At 42.3% G+C, this 22,921-nt stretch overlaps 1 protein-coding gene across 12 annotated transcripts in view; it reads right to left on the reverse strand.

Moving 5' to 3' along the window:
- Window positions 1-22,921, reverse strand: part of Cacna1d (calcium voltage-gated channel subunit alpha1 D) — a 342,473-nt gene that overhangs the window by 145,429 nt on the left and 174,123 nt on the right. For all 12 annotated transcript variants that reach the window (XM_087181506.1, XM_087181505.1, XM_087181511.1 and 9 more), the window contains one exon: window positions 6,941-7,080. In XM_087181506.1, the coding sequence (XP_087037632.1) occupies window positions 6,941-7,080 (140 nt within the window). The remainder of the gene's footprint in view (window positions 1-6,940; window positions 7,081-22,921) is intronic.

A 22,921-nucleotide genomic window follows, 5' to 3' on the forward strand; every position in this document is an offset into this window, starting at 1 on the left:
GACTTCACATGTGTCACCTCTGCAATCCTCACAACAATGTTACGCACTGGGAATTACTGAGGCCCCCTTCCGCACATGGAAACAGGCTCCAGGGAACAAGTACTCTACTCAAAGTCACACAGTGGGGGCAGAACTAACATTTGAATCGAGGTCCTCTGGCCCCACTAGAATGTACTTTTGTAAGGGCAGGGAGTTTCATTTGTTTTGCCTGCTTTGTCTAGCTTAGTGCCTACAACAGTTCCTGACACATATGAAGTACTCAGAAATAGCTGATGAAGAAATCAATAAATGACCTCAACGTCCAACTTAATGTGCTGTACTCCATCTAGTGCTGTCACTCGCATGCACGCACACACCCACACATGCCTGCACCCTCAGAGATATTTGGGGAATGATGTAAATCACAGATGCGAAGGAACTGTGCAAAGGCTAAAAGCAGCTACCAAAGGGAAGGTATTAATATTGCCATTTTCTCCTTTGAAATGTGAATAATATTGTAACTGGCAGCCACGCTAAGTTTTTTTTCCTACTCTCAGAAGGTTTTTCAGATAAAGCTATTTTCAGGCAATCTGCTCATTTAACAGCTACTTTTGCTCTTTCAAATAAATATTTATTCTTCAGAATTGTTGCTCACTTTTTAGAATATAAATATAAAATTGCCTACTGCAAATAGCATCAACTCTGGCCAATCAGATTGTGGGAATGATTGGCCCAGCAACAAAGAAGAGGTTCCTAAAGGTTAATTAGCAGCCAAAGCAGAAATTCTGCCCTCACTGGCAGGCTGCTGGATCACTGAGACACTAAGTCCATGACATGCAGGGTGGTCTGATTGCAGTCCCGATTGGGCACAGCCCTGTCATTCTGGGGCATTTATAGACCAGCCCTTTGTTTTAATAACAGTACAGCAACTGGCAATGAATCCGCTGAGGAGAACAAGAAGCCAGGTCTCTTCTTTTCCACAGCTTCAGAGGCGGGCTCTTCCTAGCCAGGACTGGGGAAACAGATCAAATTTATGACAGATTTCCCATTAACATAGTTTAAAAAAATTATTGTAAACGCCTGCAGCAAGGCTAAAGTTAAAAGTCTCTTCGCCAAAACAAGTTCACAGCTTCACAAAAACAAAGCAAAGGGAAGAAGGAAAACCTCAAACTCTTCTGAAATATGGAAGCCACAGGAATTTTCATCCCAAAGGGTTAGGAAAGTAATTTATGCAGGTGGTGACTTAAGATCACTTTCAAGTATCAACATTTCACAATGTGCACTTCAGGGTACTTTCATCCCCTGCTCCTTAGCAATGTCCTTGAAAACAGGTGAATAATGTCTTTTTCTCTTGTGTTGCACAAGAGCCGGCATCAGAGAGAAAAGCTGGCTGCCAATCCCAGACAGTGGGCGGCTGTAATCACACCTAACAGGTCTGAGGCATGAAGAAAGCCCCTCTGGGCCCGTTTCCCTCTGTGAAATGGGCAAACTGGACTAAGGAACCCAGAGCCCCACCCTTCCTCTTCCCATATTCTGTGATTCAATTCCCTCGCCACCACCCTCGCCCAAAAAAGTACTGTGTGCCTGACAACATAAGGACAAGGAAGAAAGCAACATTTGGTCCTAGGTTATTAAAAGTTTACCCCAAGACAGGACAGGAAAGACAAGTAGCTGCCCAAGCTAACAAAAGTCAGAAGCCCTGCAAGGAAGAATCGGAGCTCTTCTTCACAAAACCTAAATGCTGAGGCTCAATGTCTAAATATTTGAAATGGTTCTTTCTTGAAAAAACAGGGTAGTAGGATAAAAGTTGACTCACATCACACTCTTCTTTAAAGGTAGTAACTTCAGCTCTGGTAGACCCAGAGAGTCCTCTCATGGTCACGTTATTAATAGTATTTTAGAAATGTCCATTACTTACTTAATGTCTCTGTTAGTGGGAATTTGCACCAAAGTAATAGGTCACTGTGAACTTGGAACAGAAAATCCACTGCATTGAGGTACAGACTACAGTTGGAAAACTTTAGTGAGCGGAAATTTGATTCAAATGAAGACATCATAATTTGTCTTTTTCTTTTATAAAACTTTTTTCCTGTTCTTTCTTTGATCATAATTTAGTGCATATTTTAGATAAAGAATAACGTTATGTTCTAAGTTTTTCATACTTAATGAGAAACAGAGACCAATAAGCACATTTTAGTTTCCTAAATGATTTTTACTCTTAAAATCTATTTTATTGCAGTTTAATTTACATGGACTAAAAGGTGCCCGTTTAATGTGTATAATAAGGTAAGTTTTGACAGATATACAAGTTTAAGTAACAACCACCACAATGGACACACAGGACATCTCCAGCTGCTCTCTTCAGTCCCTGTGCAGTCACCTTCTCTCGGAGCCCCACCTTCAGTATCCGCTGAGTGGCTATTTATCCATACAGCATTTCTTCCTCTTTTAGAACCTACATAAATAGAATATTGTAGTATGTTCTTTTTGCTTATCTTCTTTTGCTTGACATGTTTCTGAGGTTCATCCACGTTGATAAATTTATCAGTTTTTTTTTACTGTTGAGTAATATTCCATTATATAAATGTGCCAAATGTATTTATCCATTCATCTATTGTGAGATTATCTGGATTATTTCCAGTTTTTCCTCTATAAATAAACCTCTTCTGAGAACATGCATTTTCATTTACCTTGGATAAATACTTTAAAAAGAACTGGTAATATGGTCACATGGTAAGTTGTTTCAGCATTTTTAAGAAGTTGGAAATTTTTTCCAACGTTGTTCTATCACTTTCCATTTCTAGAAGTGGTATATGAGAGCTCCAATTGCTTCATATGTTAGTTAATATTTGCTATTTTTGGTCTTTTTACATTTAGTAATTCCAGCAGGCACACAATGCTGTCTTTGTGGTACTGATATTTCTCTAATCACTAACAATGTTCACTACCCCTTCACAGATTTGTTGACCATTAACATGTATGTTTTGCTGAAGATGTGTTCAAATCTTTTGTCCATTATGTACCAGGTTGCCTTCTTACTGATGAGTGGTAGGAGTTCTTTATATATGCTGAACACAAGTTCTTTGTTAGAAACATATACTTTGAATACTTTTTCCTCAATCTGTAAATCACTTGTCCATTTTCTTCAAACTGTCTTTTGAAGAAATGTTATAAATTTTGATAAAGTGCAATTTTTCAATTATTCTTTTTTTCAATTCTTTTATGGCTGATGCCTTTTATGCCTGAGAAATCTCTTCCTACTCTGAGGTCATAAAGATTTTCTCCTAGAAACAGAGTATGGTTCCTCTAGGGCAAGTATCAATGAAAACTTTCTATAAAGTGCCAGATAGTAAATATTTTAGGATTTTCAGCCTACAAGGTCTCAAGTTTGTTGTTAAACATTAAACAGCCATAGGCACAAGTAAGTGTGTTGGGGTTACAATATAACTTTATTTTCTGAAACAGATGGCAAATAAAATACTGTGCCAAAGGGCAATGGAATGGGGACAAGATTTGATTTATAGGCAGTTTGCCAATCCAACGTCTAGACTGTAAAATATACCTGTTATCACAATCTATCTTCAAATAATATTTTATCACTCTATCTACTGTAGAAGTATTTGACAACAGAACACAATTATTTCTCGGTCCCAATCCTTTGTGCTATTATTGTAATATATTTTACTTCTGTAGAAGGTATAAACCCCATAATATATTGCTATTTTTGCTTTAAACAATGACATTTAAAAATATTTTTAAATGAGAAAAATGTCATTATACCTATCCAAGTTATTTACCTTTTCTGGCATTCTTTTTTCCTTCTGTGTGGACCCACATTTCTGTCTGGTGTTATTTTCCTTCAGCCTGAAAAACTGCCTTTAAACTTTCTTGAGGAGGTCTATCCATCATGAATTCTCAGCTCTGATTTCTCAAAAAAAAATTTTTTTTTGCTTCAGTTTTGGAATGCATTTCACTGAATAAGAACTGGAGTAGACATTTCCCCCCTCTTCAGTATCTCCTGGCTTGCATAGCTGTTAAGAGGTCTGAGACAGCTTTTACTCTATTTTGAAATTTTCTCATTATTCCTGTGTTTTAGAAAATTGACTCTGTGATGTGCCTTGTCATGGTTTTCTTTTTTTTAGTTTTTGGGGGTTTTTTTGGAACCGGAGATCGAACTCGGGTCCTAGTGCTTTCGCAGCAGGCCGCGAAACCACTGAGCTAAATGCCCGGCCCGTGGTTTTCTTTATGTATATTTTACTCAGGAGTTTTTGAGCTTCTTTTATGAGCTTATATTTTCATCACATTTGGAAAATTTGGTGCCATTTCTTGAAATATATTCCTCCTGTCTCTTCAGCCTTCTCCTTCTGAGACACTCCAAACATGAAGGTTAGAAGACCGCTTGATAATTCCCCATAGGTCACACATATGGTGCTCAGTTTTTCCTTAATTACTATTCTTCACATTATTGCTGCATCTTCAAGTTCCCTAGTGTTTTTTCTTTGATCGTGTCTCATGTGGCATCAAGTCAATCCGGGAAATTTTTCTTTTCGGGTGTATTTTTCAGCTTTTGAAGTTCTACTGGCCCTTTGTTATCTTGTCCCATATTCTTCATAGTCATGTATTCCTTTAAGACTATAAACATATTTATAATAGCAGGTTTTAATCTAATATAAGGTCCTTCTCTGCCAATTCCAACATTTCTGCCATTTCTGACTCTGTTCCTGATAGAATTTCCTCCTGGTTATGGGTAAAATTTCTTCATGTGTCTACTATTATTTGACTGTATGCTGAACATTTAAAAAAATACTTTTACGTATCTAGGCATGTGGTGCACACCTGTCTTAAAATAAAAAACAAAAAGGGCTGAAGATGCAGCTCCATGCCAAGGCCCTGGATTCAATCCCTATTAGTGCCACAAAAAGAAAGTATTTCTATTTTGTCGTCTTCCTCTGAAGAATACTTTGTTTCTGTTAGTAAGTTGAGTTACTCATACATCAGTTTGCTCCATTTCAGACTTTTTTCAAAAATGTTAGCAAAAGATTTAGGTAGTCTTTACACTAGATCAGGGGCTGGCAAACATCTTCTGTAAAACGTCAGACACTAAATATTTCAGGCTTTGTGGACCTAAACTACTCAATTACATAACACTGAGTGAGGCTACATTACAATAAAACTTTATTCATAAAAACAGGTGGCAGGCTAAATAGACTAGAATTTGGCTCACCACATGAAGTTTCCCAACCCCTGCTCTGGAGCTAGGTTAGCCCCACTGATGACGGGCCTGCTAGAGTCTCCAGGACAGTCCAAGGTGTTCAGAGAGATCTTTTATTCTCGTTAGTCAGAACCTGAACACATCTCAGTCCTAGGTGAGCCCTGGAATTTATTTTATGCTCCCCACGCCCAGCTTTCTTCCTTTTTCTAACAGTGTTTTTTGCCTGGCTTCATAAAATTGTATCTTACGTAAATCTTCAGCCAAAATTCCAGAGGACCGCAAGGCACATTCAGGGAGTGCTCTCTCTATTTTCCTCTCTTCCCACACTCTGCTTCTCAAGTTTCCAGCACTGAGCCCCTCCTGAACTCCTGTCTCTGTCTCTTAAACTTGGGAAGCCCACCATGCTCACTTGGTTCCCTGTCTTCGTGCTGTGCTGTCATATGCAATATGTCTCCAGGCAGACAGCACGGAGACACAAGAAATGGAGCTAAGCATCTCCATTCTCTACCTGAACACAAAGTCCCATGGCAAGAGAGGTACAGGAAGACTGTCAGAAAACCAAGAGACCTGCCTTCCATTCCTCAACAGAGTGCACCAAATGAAGCAAGAAATCTCCCTTCCTGCCCGTCTGCCATCTGTTCATGTATATGCAGCATTTTTGCAATGATACCTCAGGTGTGAGAGTACTATGGTAGCTTTGGCAAAAGCTAACCTTCCCCCTCATCTGTCTGATTACCCCACTGGGCCACCACTTTGGATCTCATTTTAATTTCCTAGCTTGAAAAGACAGACCAGAAACTGATTCTACTCCCCAATAGCCAGCAGAATTATTATCAAATGAAAACTCAAAGGATTCATGATAAAATGATAATCCAAAAGAAAAATCACCTTGCTTAAGTGCCAAAAGCAGCTGATCAAAGTCATAGAAGCTATTTAAAAATCTCTCTCTATAGAAATAAACACAAGTTTAGGAGCAACCCATAGAACAGCTAGGGTAATTAAGATTCAGAAAAAGGATATACTTTATTTCCCCACGTGGATATTTGGTTCAAAGATTCATCATTCTTCTAATACCAATTCATTTTTTTCTGCTAGCAACATTTCCAGGTGTGGAAGAAGCAGGAAAATACAGGCCACTATTTTTTATTTCAACATTCTCTAACGAAAACTACTGGCATCTTCTTCCTGCAACAGGATTTTGAGAAAACACCTGCTTCTCTGCATTTCTAGCTTATTTCATTTTATGCCAGATATGTGACATCATTCAGACTCTTATTTTGTTATTTAAAGTGGAATAGTAGCATGCCAAAATTTCTCCTACAAGTCAGCAGAAAAAAAATAGCTTTGTTCCAAGGATGGTAAACAGCAGAAAACTTCACTGTTATAAAGGCTTTATTATTTTATTTAGCTTACTAGGGTGCTAAGTATTAAGATCTCTAGTCATCTGACCCTAACCATCAGCAAGGCTGGTCTATGTGTGGAGATTCAGGCCCTGGAAGGTAAACTATCTCATATTAGGAGCTTAGACTTCCTTCCACAACATATTATTAAAAACAAGAGTAATAAAGTAGTTTTTTTCCCCCAAGACTGGCAGCAGTATTGGCAGTCTTAAAAGAACTCCTGGTAGGTCTTGGTACAATAACTGGAATAAAAGAGAAAAATTCTTCCCTAAAAAGTCATTCCCCCCTCCAACCTCCACCTCCTGTTTTCCAGATAAACATCTCCCCAAAGTAAGAAGGATTTACTTACCCTACTATTACTATAACAAAATCCAGTAAATTCCATCCATTCCTAACATAAGCATTTGGATGTAGCAATAATCCATATGCTATAATCTTCAAAAATGTCTCGACTGTAAAAATAATCAGGAAGGCATATTCTACTTTTTCCTGTGAAGAGAAACAAAGAAACATAACAAAAAGAAAAAAGAAGAAGAAACAAAAGAAATGAACCAGTGATTAGAATCAACATCTCAGAGATACAAGCATGTTTTTCTCCAAAGTTTCATTATGAAAAATGAAACAATTACACTGCACCTGGGCCAGGAAAGCATTTTAATTTTAACACTGGATTTCTCATAAGCAGCTAAGTGTAAAACACTTTTCATTCCAGGCTGCATGATTGCATTTTTCCACCTGCCCTGGATGTATTTGCAATGAGTCTGCCCAGGACGTAACAGGCATGTTTGCTATTTGCACGTGTTTGCAGAATGCAGCATGTTTTCCTCCCAAGACTGCCAAATGAGGCCCAGAGAAGCACAAGGGTGCAAGCAAAGATTGCACCAGCAGCTTTGAACAGAATGTCCTCTGGAAGAAATGAAGATGTGCTTGTTTGGACCCTTATCCTTAATTCCTCTTGGGTTTACGTCTGACTTACAAGAGTCAGCTTTGTCTCTAAGTAGCAAAATGACCTTGGAAAAGTCCTTCCCCTCCTCTGCACATAAGTGTGCTCATCTACAGTGAATCCGGATGGCAAACACACTGCCTGATGACTGCCATGCCTCTCCTCCCTGGGCAACACTGCCCCCAGGCCACAGGAACTTGCTGAGGCTCAGCCTTCAAATCTTTCCCTTTGGTTAGTCTCAATAAGCATTCCCACCTGCTGGCCACACCCTCAGCCACTGGCCCAAGGGCAGGAAGACTCTTAAGAACCCACCCAGATCCAATCCACCTGACTCCCTGAGCAGAAAAACACCTGCATGGGCAGGTCTAAACATTGTGACTCTTTTCTCTTTTATAAATATTTCTTTATCTGGGCCTAGTTTCAGTAGAAATAAGAACCAACAGGAATATATGTAACCAAAAGGCATTTCCTGGTGAGAAGCTACTTAATAGCTAAACAAAAATCAACAATTAGAACTCTTCAATCTGGTCTACAGAGTAGTAATACGCTATAGTATTACAGAGGGGCCTTGTTCCTTACCAAACTAGAAGTCATGGGATTCACTTATTGATATAGCTAGTAGAAGAGATCAAAATAAATCTGGCTCAGGAACACACTCAGCAAGCACCTCTCCTGCACGACAGGCTCTGTACCAGCAGCGAGGATCAGCAAAACATCCCCAACCCTGGTCGTAGCTCTCAAAAGGTTTAGTCTTAGTGGACGTGAGGGTTTCAAACATATACAGAGAATGTCTGAAATCATGAGGGGCCGCTGACACAGCCCCTCCATCTCTGTCTCCTTCCCCACCATCTCCACAGAGCCGAGGTCTTATCCACTCCCCCTCCCCATTCCTTTTCACAGCCGATCGGGCTGAGGACTCTGCTGTGCTTTATATGACTACTACTGTAGACATATTTTTAAAAATGCAAATTTGTTGGTTTTTAAAAAGAACATTTAAGCTTCTGAAACTTTTTATTTTTAGAATCATCTTTTAAAATATTCGTTTCAGGAAGATTCTCACAAACTTGACTCCCTAAAAGTTTGCCACCAAATATATATATATATTTACACACACACACACACACACACACACACACACGCACGCGCGCGCACGTATGAGCACACTACCCCTGTGCTCTTTTATATTTAAATGAGAACTTTGCCCAGCCCGCCCTGGGCTCCAGGTGTCTGCTGCAGGCAAGCCACCCTCTGTCTCTGGCTGTTCCCTGCAGAACCTCCCCAGACTCTCCACCAGTACCCTCCCTGATGGCCACAGGTGGGGGGACCATCCAAGCATGGCTGTGCATTCCAGAAGTCACCCCCACTTTCAACTCCCTGCTGGTCATGTAAGAGCCAGCTTATCTGTTCTTCCTTCTCTGGGCCCAGAGTGATCCCGATTCCCGTTATTTCTAAACCTGCCCTCAGAGCCTCCTCTGATCCCCAGGACACCATCACAGCATCTAATAAATTTTAGTTTGGTTTGAGTTCTCCAGAGTCAGGGGATTTACAAAGTAAAAAGCCTAGCTCAGCCCCAACCTCTCCGCTCAGGCCCTCGCGAGACCCTCAAACAGGTCACATCCTTGGCAGGGCTGCTCCTGTCCCCCGCGTGCACTTTGCCATGCCTGGCCAGTACCCCACTCTCTTCACAGAACCTCATCGTCTGGGCTCGGGAGTCCGGGGAGACGCCCCCAGAGTGGCACCGGCAGACCTACAAGACTCCCTTTTGGGTGACCAGTGTCCCCAAGCCCAGGAGGCACGCCATACAATCCCACATTCACACTACAACAGGTATGCTGAGCAACAGGGCCCAATTTTCCTGCTGGGCGAAAGGGACAGATCCAGAAATGTTCCAATGAGGCAGGGACATTAACTCTGAAAACTTAAAGAAAAAAAGATTCTGTTATTTCAACCAGAGGCAAAAATCCCTGAAAATACCAACCTGTTGTGCTCAAATCAGACCCTGACCAACAAACGTACGTGGCCAATGTTTTTGAGACTTCCAGTTCTAAGGGAACAAGATAATCTAAAAAAGCCATACTAATTTTACAATTCCTCTTCCCATTTTATCCTTTCTGCTTTATTTACTAGGCCAGACAGGAAAAAAAGGCTTTTGCTGCCATCAATATTCATAGCAGTTACATCCCTACGTCAAGACACACTATACTTCAGAGCAGAAAAACAAGGCAGAGAACAAAGAGTACAACTACCAAACATAACTTGTTTTTCCTCTTTGGCTTTTATTTATAAGTAATTTTGCCACATCAACACAGGGGCCATTAGTATAACTGAATTGTTTAAAGTTCTTTTATACTTCTTCCTTCCCCTCCTCCCCCCTTAATTTTTAAAGACTTTGTCTCTTTCAAAACTCTTCATAGTGAATTTCTTGATGGAATTGATTATAAGAAATATAACCTTGCTTTCCTGTGATTCTTTATTACAGAGATTCCACCATGAGGCTAACTGAACAACACAGCAGACCAGTTTGCCCAGAAGCTAATGTCATCCTGGTCTTTGATCCTGACATTAAAAGGGACTCCTATGACTTGAGCATTCATCTCTACATTAAACAAATGTAATGCTTTAAAAAAATTTTTTGCAAAACAACAATCAGGCAAAGTGGGCTAATTATTTGTTTCATAAAAGCTCTGTTCATATGAAAAGAGAAAGTCAAGTTAATTTGAAAAGGAAGCCAGCACGATCATAAATTCTATAATTGAGCAAGGTAGCAATGTGCAGAGCAGCAAGGAATCAGGTGAGACATCCACAGAGAAGATGCTGAGGTCTGTGGCTGAGAGAGATAAGTGTGCAAAGGAAGAAGCAATGGTAAAGATGCAGGAAGACAGTGGCTGAGGAAGGGGCAAGAAAGCAGCCTCCACAGGAAATGAGGTCCTGTCTATATGAAACTGGGCACAGGCTGCACCTTAAAAGCCCTCTGCCCCAAGGCTGAACAGAATGATCCCCATAGCCCTCCATTGCTGGGCTGAGCCAGACCTGTGTTGCTCAGCCATTCATCTGTCCGGGTTTCTTTTCACAGGATGGAAGTTCCAAGTGGCAGGGCCAAATGCCCCTCAGAAAAACACCACCGGAGACCCCCTCTAATCTGGACCCTATGAGCCCTCAAGCCACCAGAGAAATAAAGGCTCAAATCTAATTCAGAAACCTCCTTCACTTCTTTAAGCTGTGGAATTTCACCCACAGGACTGTCTCTGAGCCAACAGCTCCTAAACCAGGTTACATTTCTAGACCAGTTAACCATATACGTAATGAGAAACAGGAGCTGTCAACTGGCAGTGGGTGGGAGACACCAGAATCCTTACTGCTACTTGTTCTATTTGTAGGGATCCTTTCACTAGCGTTGTAATAGCAACATTGATTTGTCCTCCCATCTACACATCCACCCATCCATCCCCAAGCACCTGGTCCTCCTCAGCAGTCTGATCCTAGTCTCAAGAGCTTCCAACCTGCTGTCAGAAGATCAACAGAGGATTGATGCAGCCAGGCGACGTTCACCTCTTTGCTCCTCTCATCCACCCAATGGCCACATATTCCTGGAAAGGCTTTCTCGGCTTATTCTCTGCAGCAGCCGCCCCCCGCCCCCAACTCTTCTGCACCCTGCCAGTGCCCTGCACTCCTGGGCTCCCCGTTGGCAGGAATCATCCCTTATAATCTTTGTAACTCTACCATCTAGCACCCACATCAAGCATAGATAAGGCAGTCATGGGTGCTACCGGAGGTAGAGAAGGAAAAAGGAGAAAGAATAAAGTAACAAAATTATATCTAAAGAAAACTATAAAATCTCAAGGTTTTCTGGTTTTAGCATGTATATCAAAAGCAAAAAGCAGGGTATATATCTTTCTAAGTTACTAGAAAGCCTTTATAAGTCGGGCCTGGAATAAATAGTCAAATTGCTGAGATAAAAGCTGATATCATCATACCTGGTTCCCCCATTCCATCCCAACCTGCAAGCCCAGAGTAAGGTCCTCAACTTTCAACACCTCCCTACCTTCCTCAACCACCTATCCCACTTCTCTTCTGGGAGAATCCTTTGCTCAACACCATAGGTCAACCTGCTGTTTTTCACATGTATCAGACCCTTTCTCTCCTCTATGCCTTTACCCAGCCTCCTTTACTACCTGATACACCTGCCCCCATACATGTTAACTTTCCCCTTCATACAGAGCAAGCACACAGCACCATGAGATGGGCCTAAAAACAAGCCCAGGACCACTGAGTAGAAAGAACACAGGATCTGTAGCCGTATTTGTTTTCTACTAGCCCTGGGTGAGCCACTAATTTGTGCTATATCCCTGGGCCACAGTGGAACCTTTCTACATCCTGTTCCCTCTTCCAGAATGTCTCCCCATTCTTTTTTCATCAGGCTAAGCTCTATTTTGTCCTTCAAGGCTTAGCTTAAGTGATACTTCCACAGCAAAGCCTTTATTACCCTCCCAGAAAAAACAGGAACCCATTGTCATATGCTGTAAAAGCCTGTTATATTCATAGCCCTAATTCACAATGAAAATTTAATTTTTTGAGCGGTACTGAGGATCAAACTCACTACCTTGCACTTTCAAGGCAGGCACACTCAATCCCCAGGCTGAAAATTGAAATTTTAAAAAATTTTCTCTGTAACAGAAAGTTCATAAACAAATCCACACATTTACAGCCAATTCATCTTTGACAAAGAGGCCAAGAACACACAGGAAGAAAGGACAATTTCATCAACAAAGGGTGTTGGTGTAACTGGGTATTCACATGCAAAAGAACCCAACTGGACCATTTACCTTACACTATATATAAAAGTCAACAATGTAATACACAATATCAATAGAGCCAAGGACAAAAACCATATGATTATCTCCATAGATGCAGAAAAAGCATTTGACAAAATCCAACATGCATTTATGATAAAAACTCTACAAAAAATTGGAATAGATGGTCTCTACCTCAATCTGATAAAACTCACCTATGAAAAACCAACAGCCAACATCACACTAAATGGTCAAAAACTTAAATCCTTCACACTAAAATCAGGAACAAGACAAGGATGTTCACTATCACCACACCTGTTCAATATAGCTTTGGAAACATTAGCCACAGAAATTAAGACAACATAAGGAAATAAAAGGAATAAAGATAGGAAATGAAGAAGTCAAATTGTCATTATTTGCAGATGACATGATACTCTATATAGAAGACCCCAAGAACTCCACCAAAAGTCTTCTAGACTTAATAACCAAATTTAGTCAAGTAGCTGGTTATAAGGTCAACACACAAAAATCAATAGCTTTCCTCTACATGAACAACAGACTCACTGAGAGAGAAATAGGGCAAATAATTCCTTTCTCAACAGCATCCAAAAAACTGAAATACCTAGGAATCAACCTAACAAAAGATATCAAAGACCTCTTCTCTGAAAACTAAAGCACTCTGAAAAGAGAGATTGGAGATAATATCAGAAAATGGACAGACATCCCCTGCTCCTGGGTAGGAAGGATCAATATAGTGAAAATTGGCCATACTTCCAAAACTGCTATATAGATTCAATGCAATCCCAATTGAAATCCCAGCAGCATACTTTACGGACCTTGAGAAAACAATCCAAAAATTCATTTGGAACAAGAAAGACCCAGAATAGCAAAAGCAATTCTAGGTAACAGAGACACGCAGGGGGTATCACAATCCCCAACTTGAAACTGTACTACAAAGCTACTGTGATAAAAACAGCATGGTACTGGCAAAGAAACAGACCCAAGGACCAGTGGAACAGATTAGAAGATGCAGAAACAACTCCAAAAACACCCAGCCACCTCATCTTCGACAAAGGAGTCAAACACCTTCACTGGGGAAAAGACAGCCTCTTTAATAAATGGTGCTGGAAAAATTGGGTTTCAACTTGCCAAAGATTAAAACTAGACCTATACCTCTCACCATGCACTAAACTAAAATCAAAATGCATTAAAGATCTAAATATTAAAATAGAAATGGATTAAAGACTTAAACATTAAGACTTGAAACTGGAAAAGCACTAAAAAAAATAAGATAAAGCTTCTTCACATTGGTCCGGGAAAAAACTTTTTGGATAGGACTACAAGAGCAAAAAGCCATCAAATGGGGATTGGATCGAACCAGAAAGGTTATACACAGCAAAGGAAAATCAACAGAATAAAAAGGCAACTTACAGAATGGGAGAAAATATTTGCAAACCATATATCTACTAAGGGGTTAGTATCCAAAATATACAGAAAACTCAACAGCAAGAAAGCAACCCAATTTTTAAAAAATGAGCAAAGGATCTGCATAAACATTCTCAAAAGAAGATATACAAATAGCCAACAGGTATATGCAAAAATATTCAATATCAATAATTATTAAGAAAATACACAGTAAATAAGATAGTGCCTCATACCTGTTAGGATGGCTACTATCAAAAAGACAAGCACTAAGTATTGCCAAAGCTGTGGAGAAAAGAGAACCCTTATATACTGCTGGTGAGAATGTAAATTAATCCAGCCATTACAAAGGTTCCTCAAAAAATTAAAAATGTAACTACTACAAGATTCAGGAATTCCACTTCTGGGAACTTGCCCAAGGAATGAAACCAGTGTGTTGAAGAGACATCTGTACTCCCATGATCACTGAAGCATTATTCATGATAGTCGAGATGTGGAACCAACTTAAGTGCTCGTGAGTAGATGAGCGGATAAAGAAAATGTGGTATGTATACACAAGGGAATATTCTTCAGCCTTAAAAAGAAGGACAAACCTTGAGGATGTTATGCTAAGTGAAATAAACCAGGTACAGAGAGACAAATACTTATGAATTCGTATGTGCGTGTGTGTGCGCGCGCACCCGTGTGTGCATGTCTGTGTGTGTGTGAGTTCAGCAGAAAGCACAGTAGTGGTTACCCAGGATAGGGGCAGGGGGCCTAGAGGGAGTTTGGTTAAAGGATACAAAATTCCAGTTAAACAGGAGGAATAAGTCCAGGAGATTTATTATACAACATGGTGTACAATACTAAGACTATGTACAACACAGTGCAAATTACTAAGACTAGATTCTAAATGTTCTCAGCCCCCCAAAATAAGTATGTGGACCAATGCATATATTAATTAGCTTAATTAGCAATTTCACAATATATAAATATATACCAATTGTATATCATAAATATGTATAATTTGTCAATTTAAAATAATTAAGTTTTTTTAAATTGTCTCTTTAATATTTGTGTCCCCTGATAGATGATAGTGTCTGTAAGGCCAGAGGTCATGTCTGTTTCACGCACGACTGTATTCCCAAGCCCTGTCACAAAAATAGCTATTCAACGCTTATAAATGAATACAAAAGTGGGCATACTGAGGGGCTTTGACCAAAGGCTATGAGATGTCCCTTCCTGCTAATAAGTTCCATAATACCAAGGGCCCCTTGATTTTGCTCTCTTCCAGGGAGACTTCTTTCCCAGCACAGCCAGCCCGCCCTCTACCCACGGCCTGGCAGCTCCAGACAGCAGGTCGGGCTGGTCGGGTCCAGAGAGGAATGAATGCACAGCAAGGTGATGAGTGCCCCACGGTGCGCTGCGTGAGGATGAGGGGAAGGGAAGAAGCTGCACAGACAGCGGGCCATTCGGGGCCTCAGGTGCCACGCAGCGGGGTCTGGCCTTTGTTTCTCATGTGTAAAATGAGCACACAGAATCAGATGATCTCTTCTGGTTGAAAAACTACAATTTGCTGTGACTTGATGAGCAAAGCCCAAACAGAGGATTCAGAGGGAGGTTCTAGAGGGCCCAGAGATGCCTGGGAAGAGAGCCAACCCCAGGGCAGCAGGAATCAAGAGCAGCTGCTAGTTCTCCAAGTGGTTGGGTTATCTGAGGTCACAGTGCACCCCGGGGCTGGGTTTGCTGAGAGGCCCTCCCACACACTGTCTCACACACTACAAGAAGTGACCTCTGGAAACCACAGAGCCACTATCACAGTTTCAATAAGCTGATCCACTGTCTGGTAAAACTGGTGGGTGAACTATGGGAGGGCGACCAGCAGGCAGGCATTAGCTCGGAGCTGCTCAGCCGTAAACAGGGGTATTTTATTCCCCTGCAGGTATTAATGAAGTATGTGCTTAAGTAGCCTCCAATGGGCAGTTTAATGCCACATTACATTAAAAAAGTGGCCAGAACCATTTGTCTTTCTTTCCCCGTCTTTGGTTTAAGACTACAATTTTTACATGACATTTGTGCCCCCTGTCTCTACTCTAGTGTCACCCCATTTGACTTATTTCTCCCTCCATCTATAAAGCAGAAAAAGTCATTCTTGCCTGCCCACTTAGGTTATGGTGCAAGGCCAATTAAGCAAAAGGGAGGAAAAGCTCTGCAAGCTTCTAGACACTCAGGGAAGCATGAATCAACTTCTCCCGTGAGTGCAGTCCTCAGAGGAGCAACAAGAACCCTGAAGAGGTTCCTCCTGAGGTCCACCATAGTCTGATGACCCTGTGACCAGCCATGTGGGGCAGAACCCTGCCCAGCATGACATTCAGAATGTGTCAGGGGTGACAAATGGAGGTGGCCAGCAGGGTAGCCTCAAAGATATATGGTCTGTGAGCAGAGAGAAGCATCACACCTGGGGATGGAAGAGGCCCTTGGAACTCTCCTGCTCACTAGGGCAGTAAAGGTAGCTGCTGCTCTGCTGCCAATATGAGAGAAGTCAGCTTGGATAGAGTGGTTCACTGTGGTCCTTGTCACCCAGCAAAACCACAGGGTGACAGACTCCAACTTTCTTCCAGGAACTGCTCCATCCCTACTTTCAGTTCAGGAGTTGGCATGAGGGCCAGGTTACTTGTTTAAAGAGGCATGTTTCCCAACCCACACCAGCCAGCTCCAATTAGAGCTAACCCTGGAATTTGTACTTCAGCAACTAGAGAAGGAGTTTGTCACTGGACTTATCCCAGTGGCTGTGTTAGTTTTTTATCACCCTGACAAAATACCTGAGAATAGCAACTTAAAGGAGGACAGATTTATTTTGGCTCATGGTTTCAGAGGTGTCAGTCCATGGTCAGTTGCTTTTAGGACTGTGGTGAGGCAGAAGCAGCACGGAGAAGGGAGTGACAGAATAAAGCTATTCACCCCACGGCAACTAGGAAGCAGAGAGAATATGCAAAAAGGCACCCAGGATCCAATCACCTCATCTTTTAAAAGCTCTACCTCTGAACAATGAACCTTTAGGGGAGATTTTGGATATAAGCCATGAATAGGTTGTGCATATGGAGTTGCCAATGGGGATGTAGAGATGGAGTGCCAACACCAAGAGAAGCCAAGCCAAAAATAGAATGTGTCAGGCAGAAAAACAACAAAAAGCAGCATCTAGTAGTGACTGGCACTGTACGTGCCCCTAGACCAAACTGAGCCTGGAGTTAGAAATTCCCTCCCCTCCAACTGGGCTCTTCGGCCACAAAAAAACAATTGACTAAGTCAGTTTGGGTTGGGTTTGTGGCCAGCTTCAATTGAAAAAAGTCCTAACTAAATGCATGCAGACTGCAGGATCACACTGTTTCTCAAAAAACTTGAAGCATCTGAAGGAATTTTCAGTAGGTGCTCATTCTCCCTAGAGGACCTCCTCTGACCTCTCCCTCTGATCAATAGGCTTGGTGAAGGATCCGTACACACAGGACCCACGAGGCTGCAAGGCACTGCCTCTGGAAATTTATTTAGGCTCAACTTTCCAAAGGCAGTCCCTCTAACCTGTTAAATTTCGGTTGCCATGTTCTGTTTGAACTGATTTCTTGTGCTTTGCAGTCTGGTATCCACAGATGCTTCACATTTGCCTCTGCAGAGACATGCACTCTGAGTTCCTTTGGCAGTGGGTACACTGCACAGTTGGCAGCCTCCTACCTCCTTACCCAGGATCCCCTCCAAGCACAGCCCACCTCACCTGGCAGCTCTCACCCTCTTTTGGTTTAATTCAACAAAACTCACAAGCTATCTACTGTATACCAGGCATGAACCAGAGCACTGGGGATTCAAAGACAAGTAACACAACGTTCACATCCTCAAGGGGTCAGCAGATGTATGTGCTAACGTTTCAAGACACAGCAGATAATAATCAAAGGTAAAGTAGAGCACTGCGAGTCTCCTGTGAGTAAAGGACGGTAGAGCAACTAACCATGCCTGATATGTTGGGAAAGAAGCTTGAAAGGCCTGAGGCTGGATCCAGCATAGATCCCTCCATATCTGGCACCCCCAGGAACTCTATACCCTGTCTACATCCCACCTCCCGACAGTCAGCTGACTGTTACGACCCCACCAGGAACAGAGCCTCTGCCCCCGTCATTCCCCTCCATCCTCCACATGCCCATCAGCTTCCCTAACACACTGCATATAGGCCATACCCACCGGTGTGTGTGTGGTCCTTGTGACTGTTCTTCTCCACACTGAAAACACATCTGATTGTCTAAATCCTGCTCTACCCTCTAAGGAAGGACTAGTGAGTTTCATTTTCCCTAAGTACAATTCTGCCCCCTCTTTAGAAAGCCTGATACACTTGGCAGGATGCATCAGTGATCACCACATGACTATACCCGGGCTCTTTGTAGCAGACAACCCCACTAGTTAGTGGATGGCATAGCATGTGCTCCCCAATCTTGATGCAGCTCTCCCCAGTGTGCCCTGTTAGGCCACAGCCAGTGAGTAGTGCAGGCATCTGTATTGAAAAATTGGCCATCCCAGAGTTAAAAGTTATGCTACCTGTCCTAGCATTTAATTATGAAGTTAAATCATATCAATCAATACTTGAGAACTAACTACATATACGGGGGCATGACAGAGAGCAGAAAAGGGCTGCCTCTGTTTTCAGGAGCTCTTAGTGTAGTCAGGAACTGACCATACTGATGGGTTGTCTTGTATCACTTGTAGATGGTCAGTGTCTTAAGACTGGGAACCTTTTTACTCTCCTCTGCAGAATCCTCTCCTAGTACCAAAGCAAAGAACTGAATATTTAGCCTCAATAAATACCAAGAGGTCAGTATTCACAAAAAAAGGGGAAAAACAAAGCCATGATCTCAGGGCCACATTGCTAAGTACTGGGCCAGCACCCTTGTCGTACCATCCATGACCCCTCAGAACGGTGACAGTGCCAAGGCCACATCCCACATAGCCTTTCCTAGTTAAAGCTACAGAATAATTCATTCTTTCCAAATCAGGCCAGGCCTCTACATCTTATCCCACAGCTCAAGATAGATTGGATAGCAACAGAATTACGTGCCCTATGTGGGGCTGATCAGAGTCATGTGCTATCTCCTTGAGAATCCACAGGGCTCAGGACATGTTATGGTTTATATCTCGATGTCACCCTAACCTCATGTGCTCATAGGTGGGGCTTTTGAGAGGCGACTGGATTACAGGGCTGTGATATTCATCAGTAGGTTCGTCCACTGATAAATTTATACTAAATACGATGTTGAGAGATGAAGCCTGGTTGGAGGAGGTGGGTCACTGGGGGTGTGGCCTCAAAGGATATAGTTCCTTCCTGGCTGCCTCCCTGGATCTCACTCTCAGCTTCCTGCCGCCACGCCATGAAGGTACTCTTCCTCTGCCATGCCACCCTGCCGTGGAGCCGGTGGACTACGGGCTGAAACCTCTACAACCTGTGAGCCCAAATAAACATGTCTTCCTTAGAGTTGTGGGTGTGGGGTACTGTGTCTCGGCTATGAGAAAGTAAGACGGGACATGTCACATCTGCCAAATGCCTATCATTTTAGAGCAGTCTTCGCAGTGGTCAGTTCACATGACATGACCTAACCCTACAGCATGTCTAACTCTTTTGCTAAAAAGACGTAAGTAAACATTTCAAAATGGTCGAAGCTGGTCAATTTAAAACTAAACATTTTCACTGGACAAGTTATTCCCTTCCTCCATTAACAGAGCTACAGAAAAGCTTTTCACATCTGTACATGGCTAAAGCCACCGATGTCTGAATTAGAAATGAAAGTTCATTTCCTTTCCCTGACACTCACTCATATTCCTATAAACAGACTGCTTGCACACCTGGACAAGCTGCCACTGCAGCTTAAGGAAACACTTTCTAATCTCTTATCTCAGTTGTTTTTCCAAGCTACAGAGTCAGATGGGCAGAGAAGAGGTAATCATTTACATTTCATATATGAAGTTCACAGACACTGAGTTGTTTCTGGCCATAGTCAACAGAAACAACTGAAAACAGTAATTGGTCCCTTTGCTTTGAAGAGACCTGACTCATAACCACACAGTGGGGGAAATCACAGCTCTACTTTGGTCTGAGGACTGCCAGATCCCACCAAGGCTTATATGTTGTCCCACCTAAATCATACCAAGATGATCTCAGCTGTCAATGAAAGACCAGACAAAGTTAGATACGATCATCTCACCCACTTCAACCTAGCAACCTGAGGATGCCCCTTGGAGGTGCAGCCATCCCAATCAGGCATAGTTACTAACTAAACATATCTGTCCTGGTGGGCAGTTCGGCTGAGCATTTACCTCAAGGCAGCCACCATGCTGGGCAGCACTTTTGCATCGGTCAGTGGAGGGAAAGAGCCTGGCTCTGCCCCTTAGTACTTATGTGAATTCAGGGAGGTGAGAATAGAAGAGTAGAAACTGCCCAGATTTACTGTTAAGTATAAATAAGCAAACACACGTACTAGATAGGTTTCCAGTACTGGAACAAAATACCTGAAATGGCAACTTAAAAGAGGAGAGGTTTATTTTGGCTCAGTCTCAGAGATTTGATTCATGATTGGCTGGCTCTAAGGCAAAAACATTATGGCGGAAGGGCACAGAGAAGGAAAGCTACTCAACTCATGGCATCCTGGTAATTACAAGCAGGGAAAAAGCCCTACAGGAAGGGGTCAGGAACTAGATTTAGTCCCCAGGGTCACACCTCCATCACCCACTGAGATTCTCTCAGCAACTGTGCTTTACAAATCTCCTAGGCACCTCTCAAACCAATCAAGTTGACAATTAAGATTAACCATCATAGTCTGCCCCTTGTCAACCTGACATCCAAATTTCCTTAAACTGTATTTAATATCCAAATAGAGATAATAACAAGTTCACCGTTCCACCTAACATGATATAAGTATCCTGCATACAACTGAAAATGGACTAATTCCTTCCCCAAAGCCTCAGCTCTTCTAGCATTGCTCAAAAGTCCAAGTCTTCTGGGACTCAAGGCAAACTCCTAGCTGTGAGTTCCTACAAAAAACAAGCTACATATTCCCAAGATACAATGGCACAGAATAAACATTCCCGTTCCAAAAGGGAGGAACAGAGGAATAGAAAGGAATCAGACCAAAACAAGATCCAAATTAATCAGGGCAAACATTAGATCTTACAGTTCCACATCCAGCGTTTAGAGCAAATGGTGGTGAAGGTGTGAGTTGCAGACAGCTTGGGAAGGCCCAACCTGTGGCCTTGCCAGTTACAGCCCACATGGCCTCTCTTGGGACAACTCCATGGGGGGTGCCTGCTACTTTCCTCGGCAGATATTCTACATGCCCTGGCATTTTCAATTTCCTGGGGACTCAATGGCAGTTTCAGCTCCATCTCATAGCTCCATGCTTTGCTCTCTTGGAGGTTCTTGGCACAGACTCCAATCCTGTGACACATGGCCTGGCCTCCCAGGCCTTCCTGTGAAATTTGGATCGGGTCCTCCCCTGACTCTTGCATTCTGTGTTCCTGCAAAGCCCATATCACATGGATTATGCCAAGGTCTGCTGCCAGCACAGGGAGTATCCTGGCCTCCTCGGACCACAGTTCTAGAAGCCTCAGAGTGCCTGGATGCCTGAATCCAGGAACACACTTCCTTAAGCAGTCTTGAGTGACCAAGGTGCGCTGGGATTCTTTTCTTAAGGTAAATTCTTTCAAAGGAGTTTACATGAGCCTATGATGGACAACAGTCTTGCTATTTCATGAGATTCCCTCAAGGCATCTTTCTTCCTATCCTAGTGCAAAGTACTTGGTTTCTTTTTAATGACACTAACATCTTCAGCAACCAAACCTCCTTTGGCCCCAACTTTATGCTTCTTTTCTGGCCAACCTAAAAGTTTTGAAAATCTTTCTGCTCTGCTTTTGTTCTTGATTTTCACTATCAATCTGGCTAAAAGCAGTCAAAAGTACCTACATTACAGCCTGAACTTTGGGCTGCCTTGAAATTTCCTCCACCAGATTAGTCTGCAAACTTTAAACTTAGCCTCATATAAAGGTTTAGGGCAAGGACAAAACGTAGATAATTTGTCAGAATGTTACACATATGGCCTCTCATCCAACAGAGTCCTCATTTCCATCTGAAAACTCATGGACAAAATCTTTACTGTGTCCATTCCTATCAGCATTCTGGTCTTCTGAGCTCTGACCAGACCCATCCATCAAACTCTACTTATAATATTTCAGGGCTTCTCTAGTCCACATAATCAAATCTTCCCAAACTCCCAAACTCCTCCTGCAAACCAGTTCCAAAGGCATCTGACCCACACGATCAGGTACAGGTACAGCAGCAACCTTATTTCTCTGGTACCAATTTTCTGTACTGGTCAGCTTTTCATTGCTGGGGCAAAGTACCCAACACTCACAACTTAAAGAAAGAGAGCTTTATTTTGGCTCACAATTTCAAAGGTTTCAGCCCATGGTCAGCTGGCTCCAAGGCAGAAACATCCTGGCAGAAAGTCAAGGCAGAGGAAACCTGCTTAACTCATGGCACCCACAAAGCAGAAAGCAGAAGAAAAGCCCACGAGGAAGGGGGCAAGAACCAGATATCATCTCCAAGGTCACGTCTCCATGACCCATCCAGACATAACCAGAAGTGTGCTTTACTAATCTCCTAGACACTTCTCAGGTCAATCAAGTTGACAATCAAGACTAACAGTCACAACGTGTAAAACACAGGTATGTGTATGACAAACCCCACCGCAAATCCTCACAACATGTTGGCTATTACCATTATGCCTATCTATATGATATTCCTTGAACTGCTGTGGCCACCACCCAGGACCAGCATATTGCCCAGCACAGAATATTGCTAAATACAGTGGTAGCTGGCCTCAAGAACACTTTTGTTTGTGAACAATTTGGCTAGCAACAGAAGTATTTAGCAAAATTTTGTTTTTGTTTGTGAACTCTGCATAGGGTTCTGCAGAAACACAACTGCAGCCATCTTTCCCACACAAACACAAATGTGGCCATCTTTTCCAGATTTATGGAACGAATTAAGTTTGCAAACCAAGGTACCACTGTACTGTATTCACTAAGTTAGCATTAGGACAATGTACTCAACTCACCGCTGACCCTGTAGTCTAAACTCCAAGTGCACACACATCACCACAGGAGGCCC

Source organism: Heterocephalus glaber, unplaced genomic scaffold (genome assembly GCF_053883595.1).
Source record: "Heterocephalus glaber isolate CG9 unplaced genomic scaffold, H.glaber_assembly_v1.0 deba00001472, whole genome shotgun sequence".
Lineage (NCBI taxonomy): Eukaryota > Metazoa > Chordata > Mammalia > Rodentia > Bathyergidae > Heterocephalus > Heterocephalus glaber.